This window comes from Hylobates moloch, unplaced genomic scaffold (assembly GCF_009828535.3).
Source record: "Hylobates moloch isolate HMO894 unplaced genomic scaffold, HMol_V3 SCAFFOLD_8, whole genome shotgun sequence".
NCBI classification, from domain to species: domain Eukaryota; kingdom Metazoa; phylum Chordata; class Mammalia; order Primates; family Hylobatidae; genus Hylobates; species Hylobates moloch.
Window position 1 is genome coordinate 111,766,385 of NW_026652283.1, and position 24,053 is coordinate 111,790,437.

A 24,053-nucleotide genomic window follows, 5' to 3' on the forward strand; every position below is an offset into this window, starting at 1 on the left:
CTGCTTTCTGTGTGACTATTTAGCTTAGAAAAGCTTCCACCTGGCAGGTGTGTAGGGCGTGATGCATGCTGTCATGTAGACCCTTTGCATTTGAGGATTTAACATTTGAGATCTCAGATACTCATGTTGCAGCCTGAAGTTGCGGGATGCCGGAGGTGGTACGATATTTTTCTCCTATTCTGTAGACTGGGAAGGTTGAGGTATTGAGAGGTGAAGCCATTAGCTCTGACTCTTCTAGTTTGTGGTGTTGCTTTAAAAAAAAAATTCTGGTAAAATATACATAACATAAAATTTACGTTTTCAGCCATTTTTGAGTGCACAGTTCAGTGGCATAAAGTACAAAGTTGTATAACTATCACCAGTATTTTCAGAACTTTTTCATCACCCCACACAGAAACTGTACCCATTTAACAATAGCTCCCCATGTTCCCCTCCCCCAGCCCCTGGTAACCTCAAATTGACTTTCTGTCTATTCATTTGACTACTCCAGGTACTTTATGTAAGTGGAATCGTCCAATATGTGTCCTTTTCTGTTTTTTTAACTTATAATATTTTTAGGGTTCAGCCATGTTGCAGCATGTAACAGAATTTCATTCCTTTTTATGGCTGAATAATATTCCACTGTATATATAGATCACATTTTGTTTATCCACTCATCTGTCATTGGTGGTCACTGACACCTTTGGTGGTGTCCACTTTTTGGTTATTGTAAATACTGCTGCTGTATTGGACTCTCTGTTTTCTGGTTTTGGGGGTATAAGAGTGGAATACTTGATCATATGGCAATTCTATGTTTTATCTCTTTGAGGAACCACAGAATTATTTTCCACAGCTGCTGCACCACTTTACATTTCCACCAGCAACGCAGCAGGGTTCCACTTTCTCCATATCCTCACCAGCATTTTGATCATAGGTGTCCTAACTAGTGTAAGTGGTATCTCATTGTGCTTTTGATTTGCATCTTCCTAAAGACTAGTGATGCTGAGCATCTTCTCATGAGATCACCCTAATGCCTGGTGGCATCACCTCCCCTTCTTTTTCTTTACATTTTAGAAAGGGGTGAACTTACTTTCATTTTCTTCCCCAGTCCTTATCCTCTTCTGATTTGAGACTGAGGTGGTACTAGCCAGAATCTAGTAGGAAAAGCAACACCTTTGATTCTTTTATCCACATGGAAACAAAGTCCTAACTGGTGTTCGGCTGTTTGGCGTTTATACAGATGTGAAGGGCTAGTTTTTCCCCAAACTAGTAGTAGCTGCATTGTGGTTTAAATGGGTTTCAGATTGGACGCCAGCCTTGGAGCTTCTTAACAGAATGCTATTAAGAGAGAAATACTGTTAGTAGCGTTTATCTAGGAAAATGAGCTTTAAGTTAAATAAATCTCCAAGCAAACTTTGGAAGATTATATGCTTGTGGGTTGGGGACTGCCTTTACCAGTAGGATTGTTAAGGTCACATAATGAGGTGAGGGAGCTGAAGGAGGGAATGTAGGTGTGAGGGCTGCACAGTGGGGAAGAACATGGACGTTGGAATGGTTAGGTTTGCCTCCTAGACTTATTTACATATAGTGTGCTGTGGGCCCTAGCTTCCACCTCAGAAATGCTGGTCATTGACACATGCATGTGTAGATCTGTGTCCAAGCTGGTTGACATAGACAGGAGTGATGAGGGACATGTCAGAGTTCTTCCTGTTCCCTGTGGGATTTTGGTGCTCCATTGCTGTGATTTGAATGTGACTCCCAAGTTTTATATGTTTGGAGGTGGAGTCTTTGGGAGGTAATTAGATTTAGATAAGTTCATCGGGTGTGGACCCCATGATGGGACTGGTGGCTTTGTAAGAAGAGAGACCTGAGTTGGCAGGCTGTTACTCTTTCACTATGTGATGCTCATCGCCATGTTATGACACAGCAAGATGGTCCTTACCAGACACCAGTTTTGTGTTCTTGGACTCTCAACCTTCAGAACCCTGAGCTAAATGAACTTTGATGGCTTATAAGTTACCCACTCTATGGTGTAGCAACAGAAAACATACTAACATACACATCAAAGTGAGGTATCTTACCCTAGATTTGCCTTTATGTAGGAAGACCATTGATAGAGTCACTGGGCTTTTTGGCTTGTTTCAGGTAACCCCAGAGCATCCCTAGGCCACCTCTAATGACAATGTGGCTAGCATGACTCTTGAAGACTCTTCCCCCACTGCTGCACTACGTATGGTGATCTGAGACGTTGCAAAATATTTAAAAAATTTGGTTCAGAGACATTGATTTGCAGTGATGTTTAATACAATCTTTTATTTTCCTTGGGACTCTGATTCCTAATCTTTATATTTTACTATATATCTTTTTTTCTCTTGGATCCTCTCTGGCATACCAGGAGTAAAGAGAAATAATAGTTGTTCAGCCTAAGTTAACTTCTCATCCCAACTAGGTGAAAGTGGGGGAAAGTTGTGCATGTGTGTATATTGCATGAACTGAGGAAACTAGCAGCACAATTTAGTTCATAGTAGTTTTTCTTCTGAACCTATCTTTGGGAGTTTAATCTCCTTTTGATTCTCTAATATGGATTAGTGTTGTTATGTAATCTTCAAGTCATGTCCATGACAATACTTTTCAAGGGCACCTTGTGTTCATGTGGTTTCTCCTTACCTTTTATTCCTTGGTGTTTTTTTGGTGCTGAATCACAGGTGGTTGTTTCAGAAACTAGAAGAACAACTCTGGCTGTTTACAAAGTAATGATCTGAAATGGTTTTACTTAGTGCCTAGATTTTCTTTAACATTGAATGATAGTGGGTTATAAAAAGAAGTTGAACATATTGTGTCTGGTTTTGGGCCTAGTTTCTCTTCGTAGGAAAACTTAATCTGCTTTGCAACAACCCACTAGAGTACTGAATGTACTGGTTTCTTATCTTAATTGGCATCAGTGATTGTAGCCAAAAGTGCTTCCTTGGTATGACATCAGTACAGAGTACACTGGCCTTTTCTACTGGGAAGCAGGACCAGATAATTATGTTTTAGCAGATGTAATAGGACAGTCATAATTATGAATCTCTTTAAATCCTCTGTGGTACAGTCAGTAGGGATATTGAAAACAATAGGGATTCAAGTTTGGATAATACGAGTGAAATATTTATTCTTGTTTTCACCTGTAGCTTTGGGACACAAAGTATTTAATATAGTATATTGGTGTAGGACATCTTTAAATGTTTCAGTTATTTTGTTTTGTACCTGAGTGTCTAGTTTCTATAGGCGTTCCTTTTAATACATACGATGTTCTGAAGGTAGGATTAATCTGCAGTATTCATGCCATTTCACCTAAGGTGGCTAAATGCACAAGTTTTAAAAAGGATAAAAATTAGAGTTTTATCCTAAATGCACTTGTATTTTGCTTTCTTTCATACATTTATGAGGCAAGATGATGGTAAACTAAAGGAGAGGTGGGAGATAATTCTGATCCTGATTCTGCCTCTAAATAATTGTGTCATCTTAAAAGTCATCCAGGCCGCTTCCCTGCACAATTCTAGGGCCACCATGGCCATCATCTTTAATGTAAATGGACCAGTGAAGTTTCTGTCCATAGAATGTGGTGTGAATGGTGACTCGTAGAGTTATGCAGTAGACACTACTAGAAATCGTAACTTCTTTTCTCTAGATCTGTTTTCTCACATACAGAACTAGTAGATTGGGTTAAATGAACTCAGCCACTCTAAACCCTGGACGATGAATTATCCATGTTAGCCTCTTTTCCATGAGTGGACCCTGTTTATCGGAAAATAGTAAAATTGTCTTTGTTGTAAGAGTTGTATTTAATTTCCAGAGAATCTATTGTAGGATTTGTTTTCATGTGTAGACTGCCTGCTTGCAAGACTTCTTGGCATGCATTTCAGGTGTCTGATTCAGACAATCTGTTGTTGGAATTTGAAAGACATTTATTTAGAGACTACAGTGACTGTTTGTAAAGCAACAGCTTTGATGACACTAGTTATTCACATTGCTGAGAGCAGATATGCTGGCCCAAGATTCTGAATAAAAGATTTCCATCTTTTAATTGCAGCGTCTGTGAAAGAAATGTTGAAAAGTTCAATCCATGAAGCATGTATTCGATTCCACTGGAGCATAAATATATTTTAATGTTTTGATATTCAGATAAAGTTCCAAAAGTAATTACAAATATTTAAATAATTTTATAAATGTATAAAGCAAACTTACAACGCAGAAGGTCCCCCTGCCTCCCCTTCCTCATCACTGACCTGAGATGGTGAACCACTGCTAATGAGATGGTATGTATCTTTCAGGAGCTTTTTCTTACACAGATTATTTTATTTATTATTAACTTGAGAATTTTTGAGCAGTCTAAACTTCCTAAGTTTAAAGGATATGACACTCCTAAGAACTTACTGGTATAGGTAGTTAGTCAAGGAAATGAGAAGTGCAATTGTAGCCAGATAAATGCAGGTTATTCCTTAAATCTAAATTCCAATTATGTTATAGATGCATACTTAACATCTTACATTTAAAACTTTTTTTTTCTTTTTCATTATCCAAATCACTGGAATATTGCAGTTTCTTTAATCCAGAAGCAGTCACCCAGCCACAGTGAATGCTGATTTAATCTGACAGGCAAAAGTCTCTTCTGTTTTCAGAGACGGTCTGAAAATTGCTTAAAGAACTTGTCATGTTTTTGTTTGTTTACAGTTTTACTGTAAGTGATGTGTATGGTATAACCAAGAAACATCTGCATACAAGTTTTCTGCCTATAAAGCCTCAGAAAAGTCTGTGATGTTTCATTGGCAGAGAGTCCAAGGAAAATTCTTTAGTTTGGAAGAATAAAAAAGTCATGACACTCAGCCCTATTACTGCTGCAAGGCTGAGCTGGTCTTTGAATAATCATAGTCCCCAGAGAGGATTCATTGTATGGTCTGGTGTTTGGATTTCCTGTAGTCTGGTTGCAGTTTCTGCATTGCTGCATGAAAAAGACAGTCTGTGAGGTGCAACCAAAGGCATTAAAAAATTCCATTTGGACAGATAACTCGACTAAGACATCTCTTGCTTAAGTTTATAGCAGTTGGTTTTGATATTCTGAGGAACATAGGTAAGTTAGCTTGGTATGGTTGATTTGGGGCATTTAAATTAAAACCACTCAAGTTTCAAAAGTGATTTTTTTTAAAGCTGCTCTTTAAATCTTAGATGCTTTCCACCTGCTTATATTTTGTTTGTGGTATTTATCATACTTTATTGGGTTACCCCTACTTCAGGCTAAATTCTAGAATGTTTGAAAATGCAAAGATTATTCAGAAAAGTGAGTATCCCTTTATGTACTTTTTGGAAAGAATAATAGTCAAATGCAGGGCTCTGCTTTTGGTTAAAGTATCAAGTATAAAAACTCTCATTAAGCAATATGTAAAAATGTTGTGTATTATTACAACTGACTATGGTTATTTTATGGTTACACCAACAATTGTATGGAGTGCAGCAGGAAATTATTATGTATTATATACTTTATATGTCATCTGAAGTGTCTAGAACCTTGTTTATTTGTCACTTTTGCATTGTGATTCTGATTGTAGTGCTTCCCCCCCACCCCCCACCGTGTGTGTGTGTGTGTGTGTGTGTGTGTGTGTGTAAGCAAAGAGTGTGGTAGTGGGTCAGACAGAGAAGAAAACTGAAACTACTCAAGTGCTTATGATTTAAAATGATATGAACATTTTAAACTTGGCAATTTGGTTTTCATGTCGTCTTCACAGCAAGAGATGAGGATTGAGGGAAACACAACTTTGTTATTTCTGCTGCTTTTATGATATGTTTAAGGAATATAGGATGCCCTGAAAATGTTAAACCATTTTCCTTATTAAGATTACTAAGGGCTGGGTGCAGTGGCTCACGCCTGTAATCCCAGCACTTTAGGAGGCTGAGGTGGGTAGATCACGAGATCAGGAGATTGAGACCATCCTGGCTAACACAGTGAAACCCCGTCTCTACTAAAAATACAAAAAAATTAGCTGGGTATGGTGGCGGGCGCCTGTAGTCCCAGCTACTTGGGAGGCTGAGGCAGGAGAATGACGTGAACCCAGGAGGCGGAGCTTGCAGTGAGACGAGATCACACCACTGCACTCCAGCCTGGGTGACAGAGAGACTCCGTCTCATTACTTCTTCAGAAATCATTTTTAATTTATGAATGTGTGGCTCTTCTCACATCTGGTTTGGAGGTTATTGTTGACCGAATAAAAGCATTTTTTGGAATGAAGTTGAGAAATCAGAATTCTTGAACCTCAGCAGGTCAGTGAATTGATTTTGTCTTGAATCTTTATACTTCCCGCAGGCTTTCCTGGGAGCTTCTCCTTCCGGGTGCTGTCCTTGCCATCACCAGCAAGGGCATTGCTCCTCCACCCCCATGCAAAGGCTTTTTAATTGCATAGTGTGAATTATCTAAGACAAACTGACTATACTGTGTTATTGACACAGTAAGTCAGTTTTCCACTCCAATGCCCATTTAAATTGTAACCATATTAAAAAAACAAAAACAAAAATCCCCCGAAAACTCTACTCCAGAAGTGTAAACAAAATACCATTAATTGTTTAATCTTTCTTTATTGGTGTAAACATGATTTTTTGGATGATCCTTTGACTTTCATGGTGTGTTGATATCAGTTTTAGAGGACTTTGGAATGCCATCTGCCCACCAGGACGCTCTCTTCTCTGCTGGTGGTCTGGTAATGGTTTTTTGTTTTTGTTTTTTATTCTGGAGATAGGGGTCTTCTGTCTTCTTATAAGACACTTGGTAATTTTTGGCTATTTGTATAAAAATATTTTAATTGCTGCAAAAAGGCTCTTAAAGATATTTTAAATACAAACCTCAAGTGGTTTTGAGGGTGGGTAGGGAAAGGGGGTGATATATTTTTGTTCAGGTCATTTTAATTTTTTTTTTACCATGGCATAAACAGAGTTTCTCTCATAGCTTTCTTTGTTGTATATGATTTTCTTTTAAAAAGTCTTAAATGTGTGTGTTTTAGAAAGAGGCAAATTACTTTTCCTTGGATAATTAAGCTAGTATCTGTCTCTATGCTTAATAAATTATTCATTTTAACCCAGATCTCTTATTCATGCTTTGAACGTCTCTTTTATTTGTTTTGGATTGAGTAAAAGACCTTTGAGATCCTGGAACATCCAGAATTAATATCCTAAGCTCACATATTAGTTTATTTGAAGAAAGAGAAGAGAGAACATTATAAAACTCTCCTAGTTTATACTCAAAGCGTAAATCCTTTGTGTATCTTTCTAGAATGTGATAGATTATTTATACAGCTCTCTGATACTATCTGCTGTGGCTTCCTTCTTTAAATATTAATGTAAGTGAAGTAGTCTTTTAAAATAATGTTTAATTCAACAGACCTGTATTGGGCACATATTGTGTGCCAGCCTCTCTGCTGCGCCGGGCAGAGGACACAGCAGTGGCCTTTTAAGTGTGTCTGGCTTGTCCTCTCCTTTGCCTCGTGCTGCCACTGCCAGGAGTTCACATCTGCCCTAGCAGTTTCCTGCGTCCAGTCTCTCCTCACTAGGACATCTTCCACCTTTAGCCAATTCCAAGCATCAGTCTCCATCATAACTCCTTTGGCAGACTCACATTGCTCTCAGAGTAGAAGCCAAACTCTTGAGCTGACCAAACCATTGGCTCTTTTATCTTCATGTTCCCCAACCCCCAAACTTGGAGCATCTTACTGCCCTTCAGTCTCTTTCACAGGTTTTTTTTTTTTTTTTCTTTTTTTTTTTTAAAGAGACAGGGTCTTGCTCTGTCATCTAGGCTGGAGTGCAGGAGCGTGATCATGGCTCACTGTAACCTTGAACTCCTGGGCTGAGGCAGTCCTCCTGCCCCCAGCCTTCAGAGTAGCTGGGACCATAGGTGTGCACCACCATGCCTGGCTGATTTGTTTTTTTTAAGAGATGGGGTCTTGCTGTGTTGTCCAGGCTAGTCTTAAACTCCAGGCCTCAAGCAATCCTCCTGCCTTGGACTCCTAATGTTTTGGGATTACAGCTATGAGCCACTGTACCCAGCCCCTTTTACCTCCTTTCACTCTTTTTTTTTTTTAAACTGCTAATGGAAGCTTTAATCACCACATGTAAAAACAAAACATTCATATATTAAAATTGGCCCCAAATTCCTTATCATCATCATCAACAGTCTAGAAATGAAGTGACACACTAATGTAAAAATTTCCTGTTTATAACTAAAAGATTTATGAAACTGTTTTTTATAAATGCCTTTTTTTTTTTTTTTTTACCCTGAGGCTGGTATCACCAAAGTGAAAAAAGAAAAGTCATTATCAGCTGGAATGTATTCAGCATAGAGTTTTACAAACCATTTATCATTATTCTGGAGTGATTTCCATTCGTTCTCCCCACCCACACTATATGATGACAACAGGAAAAGATGGCAAATGGTTGTGCCAGTCTTGTTATATACCGGTCATATAATTCTCAAATATACTGATTATATGATTCTCACTTCAGTCTACCTACCAAAAGAAGAAAATAAAATTTTAACATCATTAACTCTACACTATCATACTTTAAAATATGATTAAAATAAAGATCATATTTTAAAATATGGTGGTCATACAATTCTCAGATATACTGATTATATGATTCTCAATTCAATCTACCTCCCAAAACAAGAAAATAAAATTTTAACATCCATTAACTGTGCACTATCATATTTTAAAATATGTATCAAAATCAGTTCTCTGTTATAAAAGAGGGGTTGGCTGTACATTCTCAGACCCACAACAACAACAAACCCCCAGAAAACCAGGACAGTACTTTCTTACAAAGGTACCTGCCGTGCATTCTACAAATTTCACATAAGCCAACTAGGTAAGTTCAGAGTTTGCATAGATTGCCTCACAAATACTTAACTCTGGGCTCTTAGTCACCTTCAGATAAGATCTGCAAATGTCTAAAAGAAAAATAACTCCCAAATGGTGCAACAGTTATTCCAGTCAAGTGCTGAGAGAGGTATGCATATTAAACTTGAAAAAAGATAGCCATGCTGAGTAGTAGGAGGAGATCTCATGGAGGAAGGAGACTTGTATGTGGCTTTTGGGATGAGTGGGAATTAAACATTTTCTCATTCTCATCAAGGATGATGATTACTTGTGTACTGGATGTACTCATATGTGATGCTCTGCAGACATTTAATTACCCATTAGTTGCCAAGTTTCTGTTCTTCTCTTTAAAATTGCATGGATACTGATAAGACTTGTTTTTGCAAATGCTGTATGCTTTCAGTTTTATGATCTTTGACAGCTGTAACAAACTTGAACTTGGTGACAAAAATTCACCAAATCAGCATCCAGTGTCAACCAGTCTTAAAATGCCTCTAAAGTCACAATTAAGCTTTTTTTTTAAAAAAAAAAGGTAAACTAATGCTAGCCTAAAGATCCCTTAATTTGTAGTGTATAATAATTTTATAGTATAGAAAGTGTATAATTTCATATAGTAAATGATATCTTAAATGATAATTAGTGGAGAGGATTTGTGAGAAGAACCAATTTTTGTGCTCTTTCTGTTTGTTGTTAGGTAATTTAGAAGCCCTGTGGTACCTGATTTTGTCAGTGGGTATTTTTATGAAAGAGATGTAGTAATAGACTTTACGAGAAAATTGAGAGTATACTGTCCTTGAATTGAGTTGACCTGCCTCTGAAAGAGCCAAGAAATAAAAATAAAACCAAAACAATTGTGTGTGTGTGTGTGTGTGTCTGTATTTTAATGATGGTGAAGTATAGATGACAGCTAGTCTTTTGTTTTTCTTTTTTTTTTTTTTTTTTTTTTGAGACTGAGTCTTGCTCTGTTGCCTAGGCTGGAGTGCAGTGGCATAATCTCAGCTCACTGCAACTTGTGCCTCTGGGTTCAAGTGATTCTTCTGTCTCAGCCTCCCTAGTAGCTGGGATTACAGGTGCACACCACCACGCCTGGCTAATTTTTGTATATTTTGTAGAGACAGGGTTTTGCAAGGCTGGTCTTGAACTCCTGACCTCAGGTGATCTGCCTGCCTCGGCCTCCTAAAGTGCAGGGGTTACAGGCGCGAGCCACCACGCCCGGCCAATGACAGCTAGTTTTGATTCATCATGGCAGGGTTCCCCAATTCCTGGGCCGTGGCCTGTTAGGAACTGGGCGGGACAGCAGGAGGTAGGCTGCAGGCGAGAGGGCAAAGCTTCATCTGTGTTCACAGCCACTGCCCATCGCTTGCATTACTGCCTGAGCTCCACCTCCTGCCACATTAGCGGCAGCATCAGATTCTCCTGGGAGTGCAAACCCTATTGTGAACTGTGCACGCGAGGTACCTAGGTTGCGAGCTACTTATGAGAATCTAATGCGTAATGATCTGTCACTGTCTCCCATCACTCCCAGATGGGACTGTCTACTTACAGGAAAACAAACTGACGGCTCCCACTGATTCTACGTTATGATGAGTTATATAATTATTTGATTATATATTACAATGTAATAATAATAGAAATAAAGTGTACAGCAAACATAATATGCTTGAATCCTCCCCCTCCTCCCAGTCTGCAGAAAAATTGTCTCCCATGAAACCAGTCCCTGGTGCCAGAAAGGTTGGGGACCACCGGATTAGGGCACAGAGTAGTTCGGGGTCAGCAAGCTACAGTCTACCGCCAAACCTGGCCCGCTGCCTGTTTTTTTGTAAATCATTTTACTGGGATGCAGTTGCTCTTGTTCATTTCCATGTCATCTGTGGCGTCTTTGATTCTACAACAGAAGACTTGAATAAATGCAGCGCAGACCGCACGTCCCGTAAAGCCTAAGATATTGTATATTGGCCTTTTTCAGAAATGGGTTGCCAGCCCTTGGACTAGATTAACGTGTGCAGACGTCTTAAAAGAAGCAGACCTGGGGAAGATTTAAAGATGAAACAGGAACAGGGAAATTGTTCAGTGTGTAGGGGATGCATTATTATAAACTATTGTTTAATGGGTTTTCTTTCATAAAACTGCAGGTACATAGAAAGTACTGTTGTTTTTTTTTTTCTTTTTCACTTTTCTTTCATAAAAATGCAAGTGCATAGAAATTACCACTTTTCCTGGCTGTTTTAGAACCTATTAGCTTGGATTTCTGAACAATATCCGTGAGTAAGAGGATAGGTCAGATGTCACCGGCTATCCTGATTGTCTGTATCCCCAAGGATTTGTAGATCATATGGTTTTTTCATATTAAGCAAGCTCAGGACTGTAACATCTTTGTTTTGACAAAATAAAAGATGACTAAAATGACATAGTTCGTAACTATTGTTCTCTTCTTTCAAAGTAGTTATGGTATTTAAGAATGTATCCATCATCACTCTTCTTCCCCCCCCAAAAAAAACCCTTTAAAACATTCAGGTTCAAATACAATAATTTATTTCTTGCTCGCTGAGATCGGGGTGGCTATTTACGATTTGTGGGCACTAATCCTCCGAGGAGGGATTCAGGGATCCAGGCTTGTTCCATCTTGTGGTTCCATCATCTTTAACACACTTCCACACTTGGCTTGCTTTGTTCATCTGTGTGGTCAAATAAGAATGTGAAGGATTATGTGGCAGTTCTATGGTCCAGGCCCAGAGGTGGTACATATGATGTCCACTCACATTCTGCTGGCTGGAACACTCAGCATTACCTGCAAACACATAGAAACATATTATCTATGTGCTAGAAAGGAGAGGAGATGAGTTAGATAACCAGCCAGCCGCAGTTACTAGTCTTTCCCTTTGCCTCGGGCTTCAGGATGGCTGGGTAGGGTACTGTTAATCCTGTTGTCTTAATGCCTCCAGTGAGTATCTCCCTCACTGCACCCTCGTCCTGGCTCTGGTGGGCAGCTCATTCGTAAAAGAAAAAAAGAGATTGGGCCATTCTGAGTTTGTGCAGCTAATTCTCAGTAAATTTACAAAAATCCACTAAGTCGCTTCACTTCTCCTTGGAGTGAGTCAAAAGCCAGCAGTGTTACACAAATTAAGCTCCCTCCACGTGGAAGGAATAAGCTGAAGTGGTATGGAAGAAACATTCTCTGCATTTCCGGTTATTTTCTGGATGCAAAATATGAGCTGTCTTGAGAGGAGCACTCAAAAGCATAAATTAAGAGTTCAAATGTAGGGAAAGTCTGTATCTACTTTAAGAAATGGTACCGGCTGGGCATGGTGGCTCACGCCTGTAATCCTAGCACTTTGGAAGGCCGAGGTGTGTGGATCACAAGGTCAGGAGTTCAAGACCAGCCTGGCCAAGATGGTGAAACCTTGCCTCTACTAAAAACACAAAAAATCAGCTAGGCGTGGTGGTGGGCACCTGTAATCCCAGCTACTCAGGAGGCTGAGGCAGAGAATTGCTTGAACCCGGGAGGTAGAGGTTGCAGTGAGCCGAGATTGCGCCACTGCACTCCCAGCCTGGGCAACAGAGCAAGACATCGTCTCAAACAACAGCAACGACAACAAAAAAAACGTACCATTGGATGTGAAAGCAGCCAGCCCTGAAAGCCACCATTGTTATTGATCTGGTCAACTGGACAGGTGTTTCTCAAAGCTCTTTGCCTCATCTTTGCTAATCCAAGGTGGCCCATGGGCCAAAAGCATCGGTATCACCAGGGAGAAGGATAGAAATGCAGAATCTCAGGCCCCATCCTTGCCTTCTGAATCAGTCAGTTGACCAAAGGCCCAGTTGATTTGTGGGCACATTAAAGTCGGAGAAATACTGTTTCAGAATAAAAGGATGTAATTTCAAATTTATACGTGTTTTCTAAATTATTTAAGGTATAACTTGTGTTACATCATAGCCTTCCATTTTGAAATGTGTTAAATCAACTCTAGTTTCTTGCTGTTTATTTAAGCAGCTTCGTGAGAAATCATTATGCTTTTAGAAAATTGACCACCAGGTACTCCTCTACTTGGTTCCTAGATGGTAGACGTGCTCCGTTAAACCTAGTGCTTGAGGTGGTTATTAAGTTTGATGAAAGGTAGGCTGCAAGAGCAAATTTAAGAATGTAAGCTTGAATTATGAAAAATAGTAGTAAGTTGAGGCTTAGAGTAGAACTGTTAGCTATCTTGAATGGTTTTAACAGGAGGTAGAGACTTTATCTATCTATCTATCTATCTATCTATCTATCTATCTATCTATCTATCTATATATATATATTTTTTTTTTTTTTTTTGAGACGGAGTCTCGCTCTGTCACCCAGGCTGGAGTGCAGTGGCGCGATCTTGGCTCACTGCAAGCTCCGCCTCCCGGGTTCACTCCGTTCTTCTGCCTCAGCCTCCGGAGTAGCTGGGACTACAGGCGCCCGCCACCGCACCCGGCTAATTTTTTGTGTTTTTAGTAGAGATGGGGTTTCACCGTGGTCTCTATCTCCTGACCTCGTGATCCACCCGCCTTGGCCTCCCAAAGTGCTGGGATTACAATGAATATATTTTTTATAATACATGCTGCTGATGACATTTTGTTCAGCTGCTTAATTTTTGTTTTTATTTTGTTTTGTTTTTGAGACAAAGTCTCGCTCTGTCACCCGGGCTCGAGTGCGGTGGCGTGATCTCGGCTCACTGCAACCTCCGCCTCCTGGGTTCCAGCGATTCTCCTGCCTCAGCCTCCTGAGTAGCTGGGATTACAGGCACCTGCCACCACACCTGGCTAATTTTTGTATTTTTAGTAGAGATGGGGTTTCACCATGTTGGCCAAGCTGGTCTCAAACTCCTGGCCTCAAGTGATCTGCCCACCTAGGCCTCCCAAAGTGTTGGTATTATAGGCCTGAGTTATCGCACCCGGCCTCAACTGCTTCGTTTTTAATAAGATAAAATGATAGCTTAGATGTTGTGCCAATATCGTCTTTTTTTGATTCAAGGGAGGTTGAAGATCAGGTAATATTTTGGGTTTTAAAGCTTACAGAGCTAAACTACTGTTATGATTTGTGAGTTCTTAAAAACTTTTAAGAAGACTGATAATGACTTTATGATTTGGAAGCTGTAAATTGTAACCGTATTTGTATTCACATCTTAAAGGACTGGCATGCCATACATTGACATAAATAAGGAGTCAAATTATGTTCTGTGTGGCTATAAAGGAAGGAAGCCAGTTTTTATGTTTTACTTGTGGAAACATTCTTGATTTTATAATTATAATATGGTATTACAAGGTTAACTATATTAAGTCCAAATTATTAAGCTAGACACTGTGGGTAATAGGAAGATGTAGAAGACATCTACTCTTACATAAGCCTCTAGTGAGTTTCTTGTTCAGTTGGTGAAATAAGGCATACAGCTATTGTATAATCTACTATTGACAACTGATTTGGCCACGTCATGCAGTTTATTTCTCAGAGGTTTCCTCATTTGTAAAATGAAGTTTGAATGGGATCTCTAAAATTTCTTCTAGCATTAATATGGCAATGATAATGATTTCTATTATATGATAATAATTGTAATTAATATAATGATTCACTTCTTTAGGTGTGTCTCTTCACATGAAGAAATAATGGAATTTTTTATCTTTGGGGAATAAACAATCACTTTTCTTAAGCTAAGATTTAGAAAGTTTTTTTTCCAAAGGCATTGGAATTATACCTCAAAGCTTGTACTAGTAGTTCTTTGACCATTTCTTTCAGCACATATTACCAATTTTTAAACTTACGAATCCTTAGGGAAATACATATTTTGGTAGCCGTTTAAGAGGAGGTGCTCTGTTACATTCCTAGATCTTAAGAAGTGGGGAATTTGTTCTCTCTGGTTCAAAATGTTCTCTGAAAAAGATCTCCTTGTTTTCCCAAATGATTCTCTTAGAAAGGAAACTTGATCATTCTGCTTTGTTCTGGAGTGTTATACAAGTGTTATACCTTTGTTCTGGTGTTATACCTTTGTTGTGGTGTTATACCTTTGTTTTGGTAGGTAGTGCTACCAAAAGAGAACTTGAGAAATTATCCCTTTGGTGAGGATGGTTTGTTTCAAGTTTTTTGTTTTTTTTTTCCCCTCCAGCACTCTCTCTCTCTTTTTATTTTTTAACTTTCTGCATCTTGTTTAATCAAAATATTTCTAAGATGGCAGCTTTGAAGGCTTTACAAATAGCAACTACAGGAATATGAAGACTTTACTTATGAGTCAGGTGAGATTAAGGCAAAGAATATATGTGTCTAGCAAGTGGTGGAAGCTTAGGAGCCATTCTTAAAGTCGGGGAGAAATAAAATAGGCAGTAAAACAAAATGGCCAACTTTTAACTCTTTTGACAAACTCCTGAGTGAAGGCTGGTCACCCCTTTTCTGTCCTTGACTTTGTCTTCACGGTGGTGGTGGTGGTGACTTAAAGCCATTGTTTTCTTTTATGAATGGTGAGGTTGATCTTCCACCTTGCTGGAACTGATCGGCTTAACTGGAGAACCTTTTTGATATCCAAATCTCTGTACCACTAATTTTTTACTCTTGTCTACAAAGTAGAAGAGATGTCAGTAAATTAATTTTATATCAAAACACTCCTTAAGTATTTATGAACATGTTTGTGGGTTTTTTAGTCTCTGCTCACCAGTTTAAAATTTGTTTTATTTTGTTTTGTTTTCTTTTAATAGTGGTAGGGTCTCCGTCACCCAGACTGAAATGTGGTGGTACTATCATAGCTCACTGCAGCTGTGAACTACTGGGCCCAGGTGACCTTTTCTCCCTAGCCTTCTGAGCAGCTGGGACTACAGGCATGCACCACCACACCCTGCTAATAAAAAAAAAAATTTTGTAGAGGTAGGGTCCTGCTATGTTGCCCAGGCTAGTCTTGAACTCCTGGGCTCCAGTGATACTCCTGCCTCAGCCTCCCAAAGTGCTGAAATTACAGGCATGAGCCACCACGCCCAACCTCTTTTTGTGAATTAAAAAAAATCATAAACCCAAGTGTACTAAAAAGTTATGTGAAAGTTGAATGGTTGATGGCTTCTTTATTTTTCTGTTACTCGTGTAAACCACTAGCTTGTAAATCTAAAACATTTAACCTTAACTTTAGTGGCGTTTCACAACCATTAAAAATGTTTTTATACTAATGACATGGGAAAATGCTTCGGAGACAATGCTGACCACAGTATATGAGTCTTAAAAGCAAAACTCAGTATATAATATATATATTTTATATTATGTAGTTTTATATATAAATATATAAAAAGAGAACTTTTATATTTATATATATATATATAAAATATACATATATAGTAACATGCACATTAGAAAGAATCCTGCCCCCTTTTTAAATATAGCATTTTGGCAAATGATCAGATGTCAAAGATTGTGAAGATTTCAGTTTAGTATTATTTATGAATGAGAAAAGCGGGACCCCTTTTCTACAAAAAGTTTTTAAAAAAAATTAGCTGGGCGTGCTGGCACATAGCTGTAGTCACAGCTACTCCGGAGGCTGAGGTGGGAAGATCGCTAGAGCCTAGGAGGTTGAGGCTGCAGTAAGCTGTAATCACATCACTGCACTGCAGCTTGGGTGACAAAGTGAGACCTTGTCCAAAAAAAAAGAAAAATAAAAAAAAGACAACTGGTAAAAACAAACATAAGACTAGTGATACAATTATTTATCCTCTTATATGCTTATTTAAAAAATAACTTTGGGGCCAGGCATGTTCACTCATGCCTGTAATCCCAGCACTTTGGGAGGCCAAGGCGGGCGGATCACGAGGTCAGGAGATTGAGACCATCCTGGCTAACACAGTGAAACCCCGTCTCTACTAAAAATACAAAAAATGAGCGGGCATCGTGGCAGGCGCCTCTAATGCCAGCTACTCAGGAGCTGAGGCAGGAGAATCGCTTGAACCTGGGAGGCGGATGTTGCAGTGAGTCGAGATCGCGCCACTGCACTCCAGCCCGGGCGACAGTGCCGGACTCCGTCTCAAATAAATAAAAAATAACTTTGACATATGAGCCCTTTATTCAATTTATATGAAGTTTAAAAATCACCTTTTATGTACTCCAGAAGAGGGAACTTGGGTAATAAAAATTCCATTAATTGAAGCTAACAATGATTTCCAAAGACAATCCCCACGATCTGTGCTAAGTGCACGTTTGCAGTGCGCTTTGCCTATATTTGCTTATGCCACAGTCTGTTAACTGAGTATTAGCTATTAGGGAAGCAGAAAGCTGTAGCATATTTAGTGCTTTTGGAGGTTATATCCCATGCACGTAAGCCTAAAAATAAATAAATATGTTTCTTGATTTAAACATTTAGCTTGGATGTATTTTATACTGGAGGATTAAAAATGTTAATTTCTGTTTCATAAAAGCTTTTATTAAGGCTCCTGCCAATAAACTATTCAGTGATTTCACTAAGGAGTTATATGGTAAAAAGAGTTCACAAATTTACACTTTCCATCAGTATATAAATCACGCAGGCCTCATTTTTGGATTCAAAATCGCTTTTTGGATGTGTGTGTGTGCACATGCTGTTGAAATCAACATTGCAGCCTTTCTTTGTTCCATTAAAGGCTGGTATCAGGATGCTTGGCCAGAAACACACAGAGCACTATAGGCGAAGAAAACTGATCATTTCAGTTTTAAGATAGTTCCTATTCTGGTTTTATTCAGGCCACTGAAGTTTGAATACAGAGAAAATGTTGCAAGATAGAAAAATGAGACCTACTCTTCATTCAGCAGTTTGAATTAACACACGGAATGGCATTTTTTCCCTCCCTTATGGATATTTTTTTCTTTACAACAGTACTATGACATCGGATTCACATTGAATACTAGGATTAGAAAATCAGTTCAAGTGTGTGTGTATCTGTTTGCAGTAGTAAAAAGAGTTAACAAATTTACACTTTCCATCAGAATATAAATCACGCATCCCTCATTTTAGAATTCACAATAACCTGTTTGCAGTCCTAGCTTCAACATTTGGACCTTTCTTAGGCACTGCAGTTTGACCAAAAGCATAATAAAATTTAAGTCATTTCCCAAAAGTGGCCGGGCATGGTGGCTCATGCCTGTAATCCCAGAGCTTTGGGAGGCCGAGGTGGGCAGATTCCCTGAGGTCAGGAGTTCGAGACCAGCCTGGCCAGTGTGGTGAAACCCCGTCTCTACTAAAAATACAAAAATCACCCACGCATGATGGTGTACACCCGTAGTCCCTGCTACTCAGGAGGCTGAGGCCGGAGAATTGCCTGAAACCGGGAGATGGGGGTTGCAGTGAGCCGAGATTGCATCACTGCACTCCAGCCTGGGTGGCAGAGCGAGACTCCATCTCAAAAAAGCAATAATAATTTATTTGCCAAAAGTTTTAGATTTAAATGCTTTCTTGGGTGAGGTTTTAAAGGTTTTATTTTTAAGTGTACAATTCGGTAGTTTTCAGTATATAACATTGTGCAACCATCAGTACATAGTTTTAGAACATACTCGCAAAAGAAACATCATCCCAATTAGCAGCCACTTTAGGTTTGCTTGTTCTGGACATTTCACGTAAATAGTGTCATATGGTATGTAGACTTTCATGACTGGCTTCTTTCATTTGATATAATATTTCAAGTGTAATATGATATCCGTGTTGTACCAAGTGTCAGTATTACATTCCTTTCTGTTGCTGAAGAATATTTTGTCGAATGCATAACAGCACATTTTGCTTTCTGCTCTTCAGTTGATGGACATGTGGGTTTCTACTTTATGACTGTTATGAATAGTGCTTCTATTAAGAATCGTGTACATTTGTGTGCAAGTTCCCATGTTGACATATGTTTTCATTTTCTTCAGTAGATTCTTAGGAGTGTAATTGCTGGGTCATGTGGTACTTAAGTCTTCTTTGGCCACCATAACAAATTATCATACACTGGATGGCTTAAACAACAAAAACTTATTTTCTCACAGTTTTGGAGGCTGGAAAGTTCAAGATTAAGGTTCTTTTCAGGGTTTGGTTTTTGGTGAGAGCTCTCCTACTCTTCTCAGTGTACCCTAATTTGGTAGAGAGAGGGGATGAACCAAGAGTGGGAGCGCATTCTGGTGTCACTTCCCCTTCTTCTAAGGGCACCAGCTCTGTTGGATCAGCACTCCACCCTTATGACTGCATTTAACCTTAATCACCCCCTTAAAGGCTCTGTCTCCAACATAGTTACGTAAGGGGGGGTTGGGCTTGACGTATGAATTGGAGAGGGGGCGGGGAACAGTTTAGTCCATAACATAAGGTAACTCACATTTCGAGGGACTTCCAACAGGGTACCACTTTAGCCTTTAAGAATCGAGAACTTTTTTTTTCCTTCAATTTGGAAATGGCATATGTTTAAGATAGAAATAAAAACAAAGGAGAAACGTGAGTTCTTGATTGATCTTCAGCTGATTTGCTGGGCTTTCATGGCCTAATAATCACTCTTCATGGAAATAATAGGGGGGCCCTTCTGAGAATGAAAGGGACATGATTACTAATCGTCCTGGGACAACAGACATACTTTGGGACTACCATAAGCAAATTTGGGTGAATTGTCACTCTGTCAGCCAACAAGAAGGAAAAACTATTGCCAGATTTAGCTCCTTCTCTCTATGACAAGTCCCTGCGAGTGGGGAAGAGGCATATCAGTTATAAAGTCAGGGACAGGGTTAATGAGCAATGACCCCATCTTCCATTTTGCCCCATTTCCTCAAATTAAAAAAGTGTCTTGAAAAGCGGTGATAGATTACCTAATTATATCTCAGTTACACACCTCAATAGTTGTGGGTTCTAAATGTGAACATAAAGTGATTGAAACTAATCACTTAGTGATTAAAAGCAAGGGGTGGCCTGTTAATTTTTGTAATAGTTACTTGAGTTAAACATTTTATTTCTTCCAGGGAACAACAAATCATTTAATCTTCAGAGCATCTTAGACTGAAAAACTTTCAACTGTGCTGAAAAACCTAGAAGACAGACCATTTTCCCCACCCAATCATTTAAAAGGAATTGAAGAAGAAATAAAATGGCAGAGGTTTAAGGTTACTATTCAGGATGACTGATGATAATTCAGATGATAAAATAGAAGATGAATTGCAAACCTTCTTTACCAGTGATAAAGATGGAAATACACATGCATACAACCCGAAATCACCACCTACACAAAACTCTTCAGCCGGCAGTGTGAATTGGAATTCTGCCAACCCAGATGACATGGTCGTTGATTATGAAACTGACCCTGCTGTGGTTACTGGTGAAAATATTTCTTTAAGCCTTCAGGGTGTTGAAGTATTTCATCATGAAAAGTCTTCTAGTGATTTCATTAGTAAGCAGGTGTTAGATATGCATAAAGATTCCATTTGTCAGTCTCCTGCCCTTGTAGGTACCGAGAAGCCCAAATATCTGCAACACAGTTGTCATTCCCTAGAAGCAGTTCAGGGCCAGAGTGCTGAGCCATCTTTGCCTTTTGTGTGGAAGCCTAATGACAATTTGAACTGTACAAGCTACTCTGATGCCTTGGAGCTAAACCAAACATTTGACATGACAGTGGATAAAGTTAACTGCACCTTTATATCCCATCATGCCATCGGAAAGAGTCAGTCCTTCCATACTGCTGGAAGCCTGCCACCAACTGGTAGGAGAAGTGGAAATACATCTTCTTTATCCTATTCCACTTGGACATCTTCCCATTCTGATAAGATGCATGCAAGAGAAACTACTTATGATAGAGAAAGCTTTGAAAACCCTCAAGTCACACCATCAGAAGCCCAAGACACGACTTACACAGCATTTTCTGATGTGGTGATGCAAAGTGAGGTTTTTGTTTCAGATATTGGAAATCAGTGTCCATGTTCTTCAGGAAAGGTCACCAGTGAGTACACAGATGGATCACAGCAAAGACTAGTTGGAGAAAAAGAGACACAAGCACTAACACCAGTTTCTGATGGCATGGAAGTCCCCAATGATTCTGCATTACAAGAGTTCTTTTGTTTATCCCATGATGAATCCAATAGCGAACCACATTCACAGAGCTCATACAGGCACAAGGAAATGGGCCAAAATCTGAGAGAGACAGTGTCCTATTGTCTTATTGATGATGAATGCCCTTTAATGGTGCCAGCTTTTGATAAAAGCGAAGCTCAAGTGCTGAACCCAGAGCGTGAAGTCACTGAGACTGAAGACACACAAATGGTCTCCAAAGGAAAGGATTTGGGCACCCAAAATCGTACCTCAGAATTGATTCTAAGTAGCCCGCCAGGACAAAAGGCGGGCTCGTCATTTGGACTGACTTGGGATGCAAATGATACGGTCATTAGCACAGACAACATGATGTGCGTGTCAACACCAGTCCTAGAACCCACAGAAGTAACCTTTTCTGTTTCACCAATTGAAGCAACAGAGAAATGTAAGAAAGCGGAGAAGGGTAATCGAGGGCTTAAAAACGTACCAAACTCGAAGGAGGCTCCTGTGAACCTGTGTAAACCTAGTTTAGGAAAATCAACAACCAAAACGAATACTCCAGTAGGCTGCAAAGTTAGAAAAACTGAAATTATAAGCTACCCAAGACCAAACTTCAAGAATGTCAAAGCAAAAGTTATGTCTAGACCAGTGTTGCAGTCCAAAGATGCCGCTTTATCAAAGGTCACGCCCAGACCTAAGCTGACCAGTGCCTCATCACCCTCATCAGTGGTTTCAAGACAACCAACAGTCTTGAGCAGAACACCAAGATCTGACTTGAATGCAGACAAAAAGGCAGAAATTCTAATTAACAAGACGCATAAGCAGCAGTTTAATAAACTCATTACTAGCCAGGCTGTGCATGTTACAACTCATTCTAAAAATGCTTCGCACAGGGTTCCAAGAACAACATCTGCCGTGAAATCGAATCAGGAGGATGTTGACAAAGCCAGTTCTTCTAACTCAGCATGCGAGACCGGGTCCGTTTCTGCGTTGTTTCAGAAGATCAAAGGCATACTCCCTGTTAAAATGGAAAGTGCAGAATGTTTGGAAATGACCTATGTTCCCAACATTGATAGGATTAGCCCTGAAAAGAAGGGTGAAAAAGAAAATGGGACATCTGTGGAAAAACAAGAGCTGAAACAAGAGATTATGAATGAGACTTTTGAATATGGTTCTCTGTTTTTGGTAAGTAATATACATATATTTTTGCATGTTTCAGGGAACTGTGGAGAAAACTGAGATGTGTTAGCGTTTAGTTATCTGTTAGTCAATAATATTGCAGAAGCAGGTGGGCAGATTTACATTTAGTTGCTAATTCATTGTCTTGTCAGTACTAGGGTGTTAATAGGTTTCAATATAACAAAACTGCATATGGAAAAAAAATCCTCAATTTCAGTATTTTGTATCAAGCATCACCGTTCCTTTTAATAGTGTGCTGAAAAAATGAAGTTACTTTAATATTTTAGTATAATTAGTAGTTTAAGTGCCTGATACAATCAAGTTATATTTTATTTTTCTGAAAAAGTTGGGTTGTCAACTTTAAAATGTATTGGACAACATTTAAGAAAGGGCTTGGGAGTGCTGGTAAACATGTCAACATAAAAATAACTCCTGGACTCTTGTGGAGAAGGCAGCTCTGGGAAGTAGAGCCCTCTTGTATGAGCAAGAATGTTCTTGATTTTTCCTCTGACCAGCTTATAATGATTTTGGGCAAGTAATTTTTCAAGACCCAAAGATGAAAGGATTGGACCTAGTGGATGTGTGAAGCCTCTTGCAGCCTTAATGTATTAATTCCTGGTACATAAAATATCTTTTACTTATGTATAGTGAAAAACCAGTATGTTTCCATAGCACCTGTGTAAAATATTTAGGGGGGACCTAGAGAGTTCTGTTTAAAGAATAAAGAATTCACATGCACTGTAAAGGTGATTTTCCTTTAAACATGCATATATTTTTGAGAATAGTGTGTAGAAATCGGTTTTCTGGGTTTTAAAAACATTTGACAGGCCACTGTTGGTCGTTGGGCATGTGTCCTTGGCCCTATTTTTGGCAGTGGGGACTTAGGTGTATTTTCAGCCCCAGACAGGCTGTCCTTGGGTGCCTGTCCTCTGGGCCAGGAAAGGAGCTACGTGCCAGGGGAGAAAGGCAGGTGTGACACAGCCTGTCCCTTGGAGGGCTTGTGGCAAGAGGAATGAAGCACATAGAATAGCAAGTGCAGAAGGGCTGACTTAGGTGTGTCTTCAGGGTGCATAGGGGCCACACAGGAAGGAACTGTCAGGGCCCTTTAGAAGACAAGGTTAGGAAAGACTGAAGATATTCTTGATTATCTAAAACATCAGTTAGACATGTTTGGGCTTTAACAACCAGTCTTCTCTATTTGGAAGAAGGGTACACCACAGTGATTTCTAAACTGAGGAGTTCATCCATTGTTTCACAACTCAGATTTAGTTTTTAAGTTATCTTGAAGTCAAACTTAGAAAACTCATATCATTTATAATTTTAATTTTTTTGCAAAATTAAATGACAACACGCTCTTAATTCTAATCAACATTCTTAGTTTGGCATTCATAGATATACATAGAAACACGATGTTTATTCTCTTGAGTAATGGGAGACTTTTTTTGGTGTGTCAGTCCCCAGCTACCAAAAACTCTATCATAAAGTTTTTTTAATGACATTTGTCTTGAATTTAAATTGGTTGTGTAATTTGGAAACTAAAAGTTTTCCTGATCTGTGCATTTAGTCTTAGGGTCATACTGCCCCTGTGCAGCTTGAAAGCCTGTTTTTCAGGCTCCCGATGTGGTATTGAAGTAAGGATAGAATCAACAGGTTGAAATGGATCCTAGTACGTCTTGGAGAAGCAGCACTTTTCGCCTTAGGAATCTGGCAGTTAGGATTCATAATTAGATATGAAATACTTTGTAAGTCCTGAAAGATTGTGCCATATTCGCAGTGCTGTCACTTTTGCTTATCAACTGGCATAAGGGACTTACTCTTTTTTTTTTTTTTTTTAAAGACAGAGTCTTGTTCTTGCTCTGTCGCCAGGCTGGAGTGCAGTGGCACGATGTCGGCTCAGTGCAACCTCCGCCTCCCAGGTTCAAGCAATTCTCCTGCCTCAGCCTCCCAGGTAGCTGGGACTACAGGCGCACACCACCACATCCAGCTAATTTTTGTGTTTTTAGTAGAGACGAGG

The 24,053-nt window shown here is 39.3% G+C and overlaps 1 protein-coding gene across 4 annotated transcripts in view; it reads left to right on the forward strand.

Moving 5' to 3' along the window:
- The window catches only part of MTUS1 (microtubule associated scaffold protein 1), a 158,739-nt gene that overhangs the window by 26,441 nt on the left and 108,245 nt on the right, over nucleotides 1-24,053 (forward strand). For 3 of the 4 annotated variants that reach the window (XM_032162387.2, XM_058442159.1, XM_032162386.2), the window contains exon 2: nucleotides 19,801-22,045. In XM_032162387.2, coding sequence (XP_032018278.1) covers nucleotides 19,955-22,045 — 2,091 coding nt within the window. In that variant the 5' untranslated portion in view covers nucleotides 19,801-19,954. Of the gene's footprint in view, nucleotides 1-5,071; nucleotides 5,090-19,800; nucleotides 22,046-24,053 lie in introns of those variants that run through there. The other variant, XM_058442158.1, reaches the window with a different exon arrangement.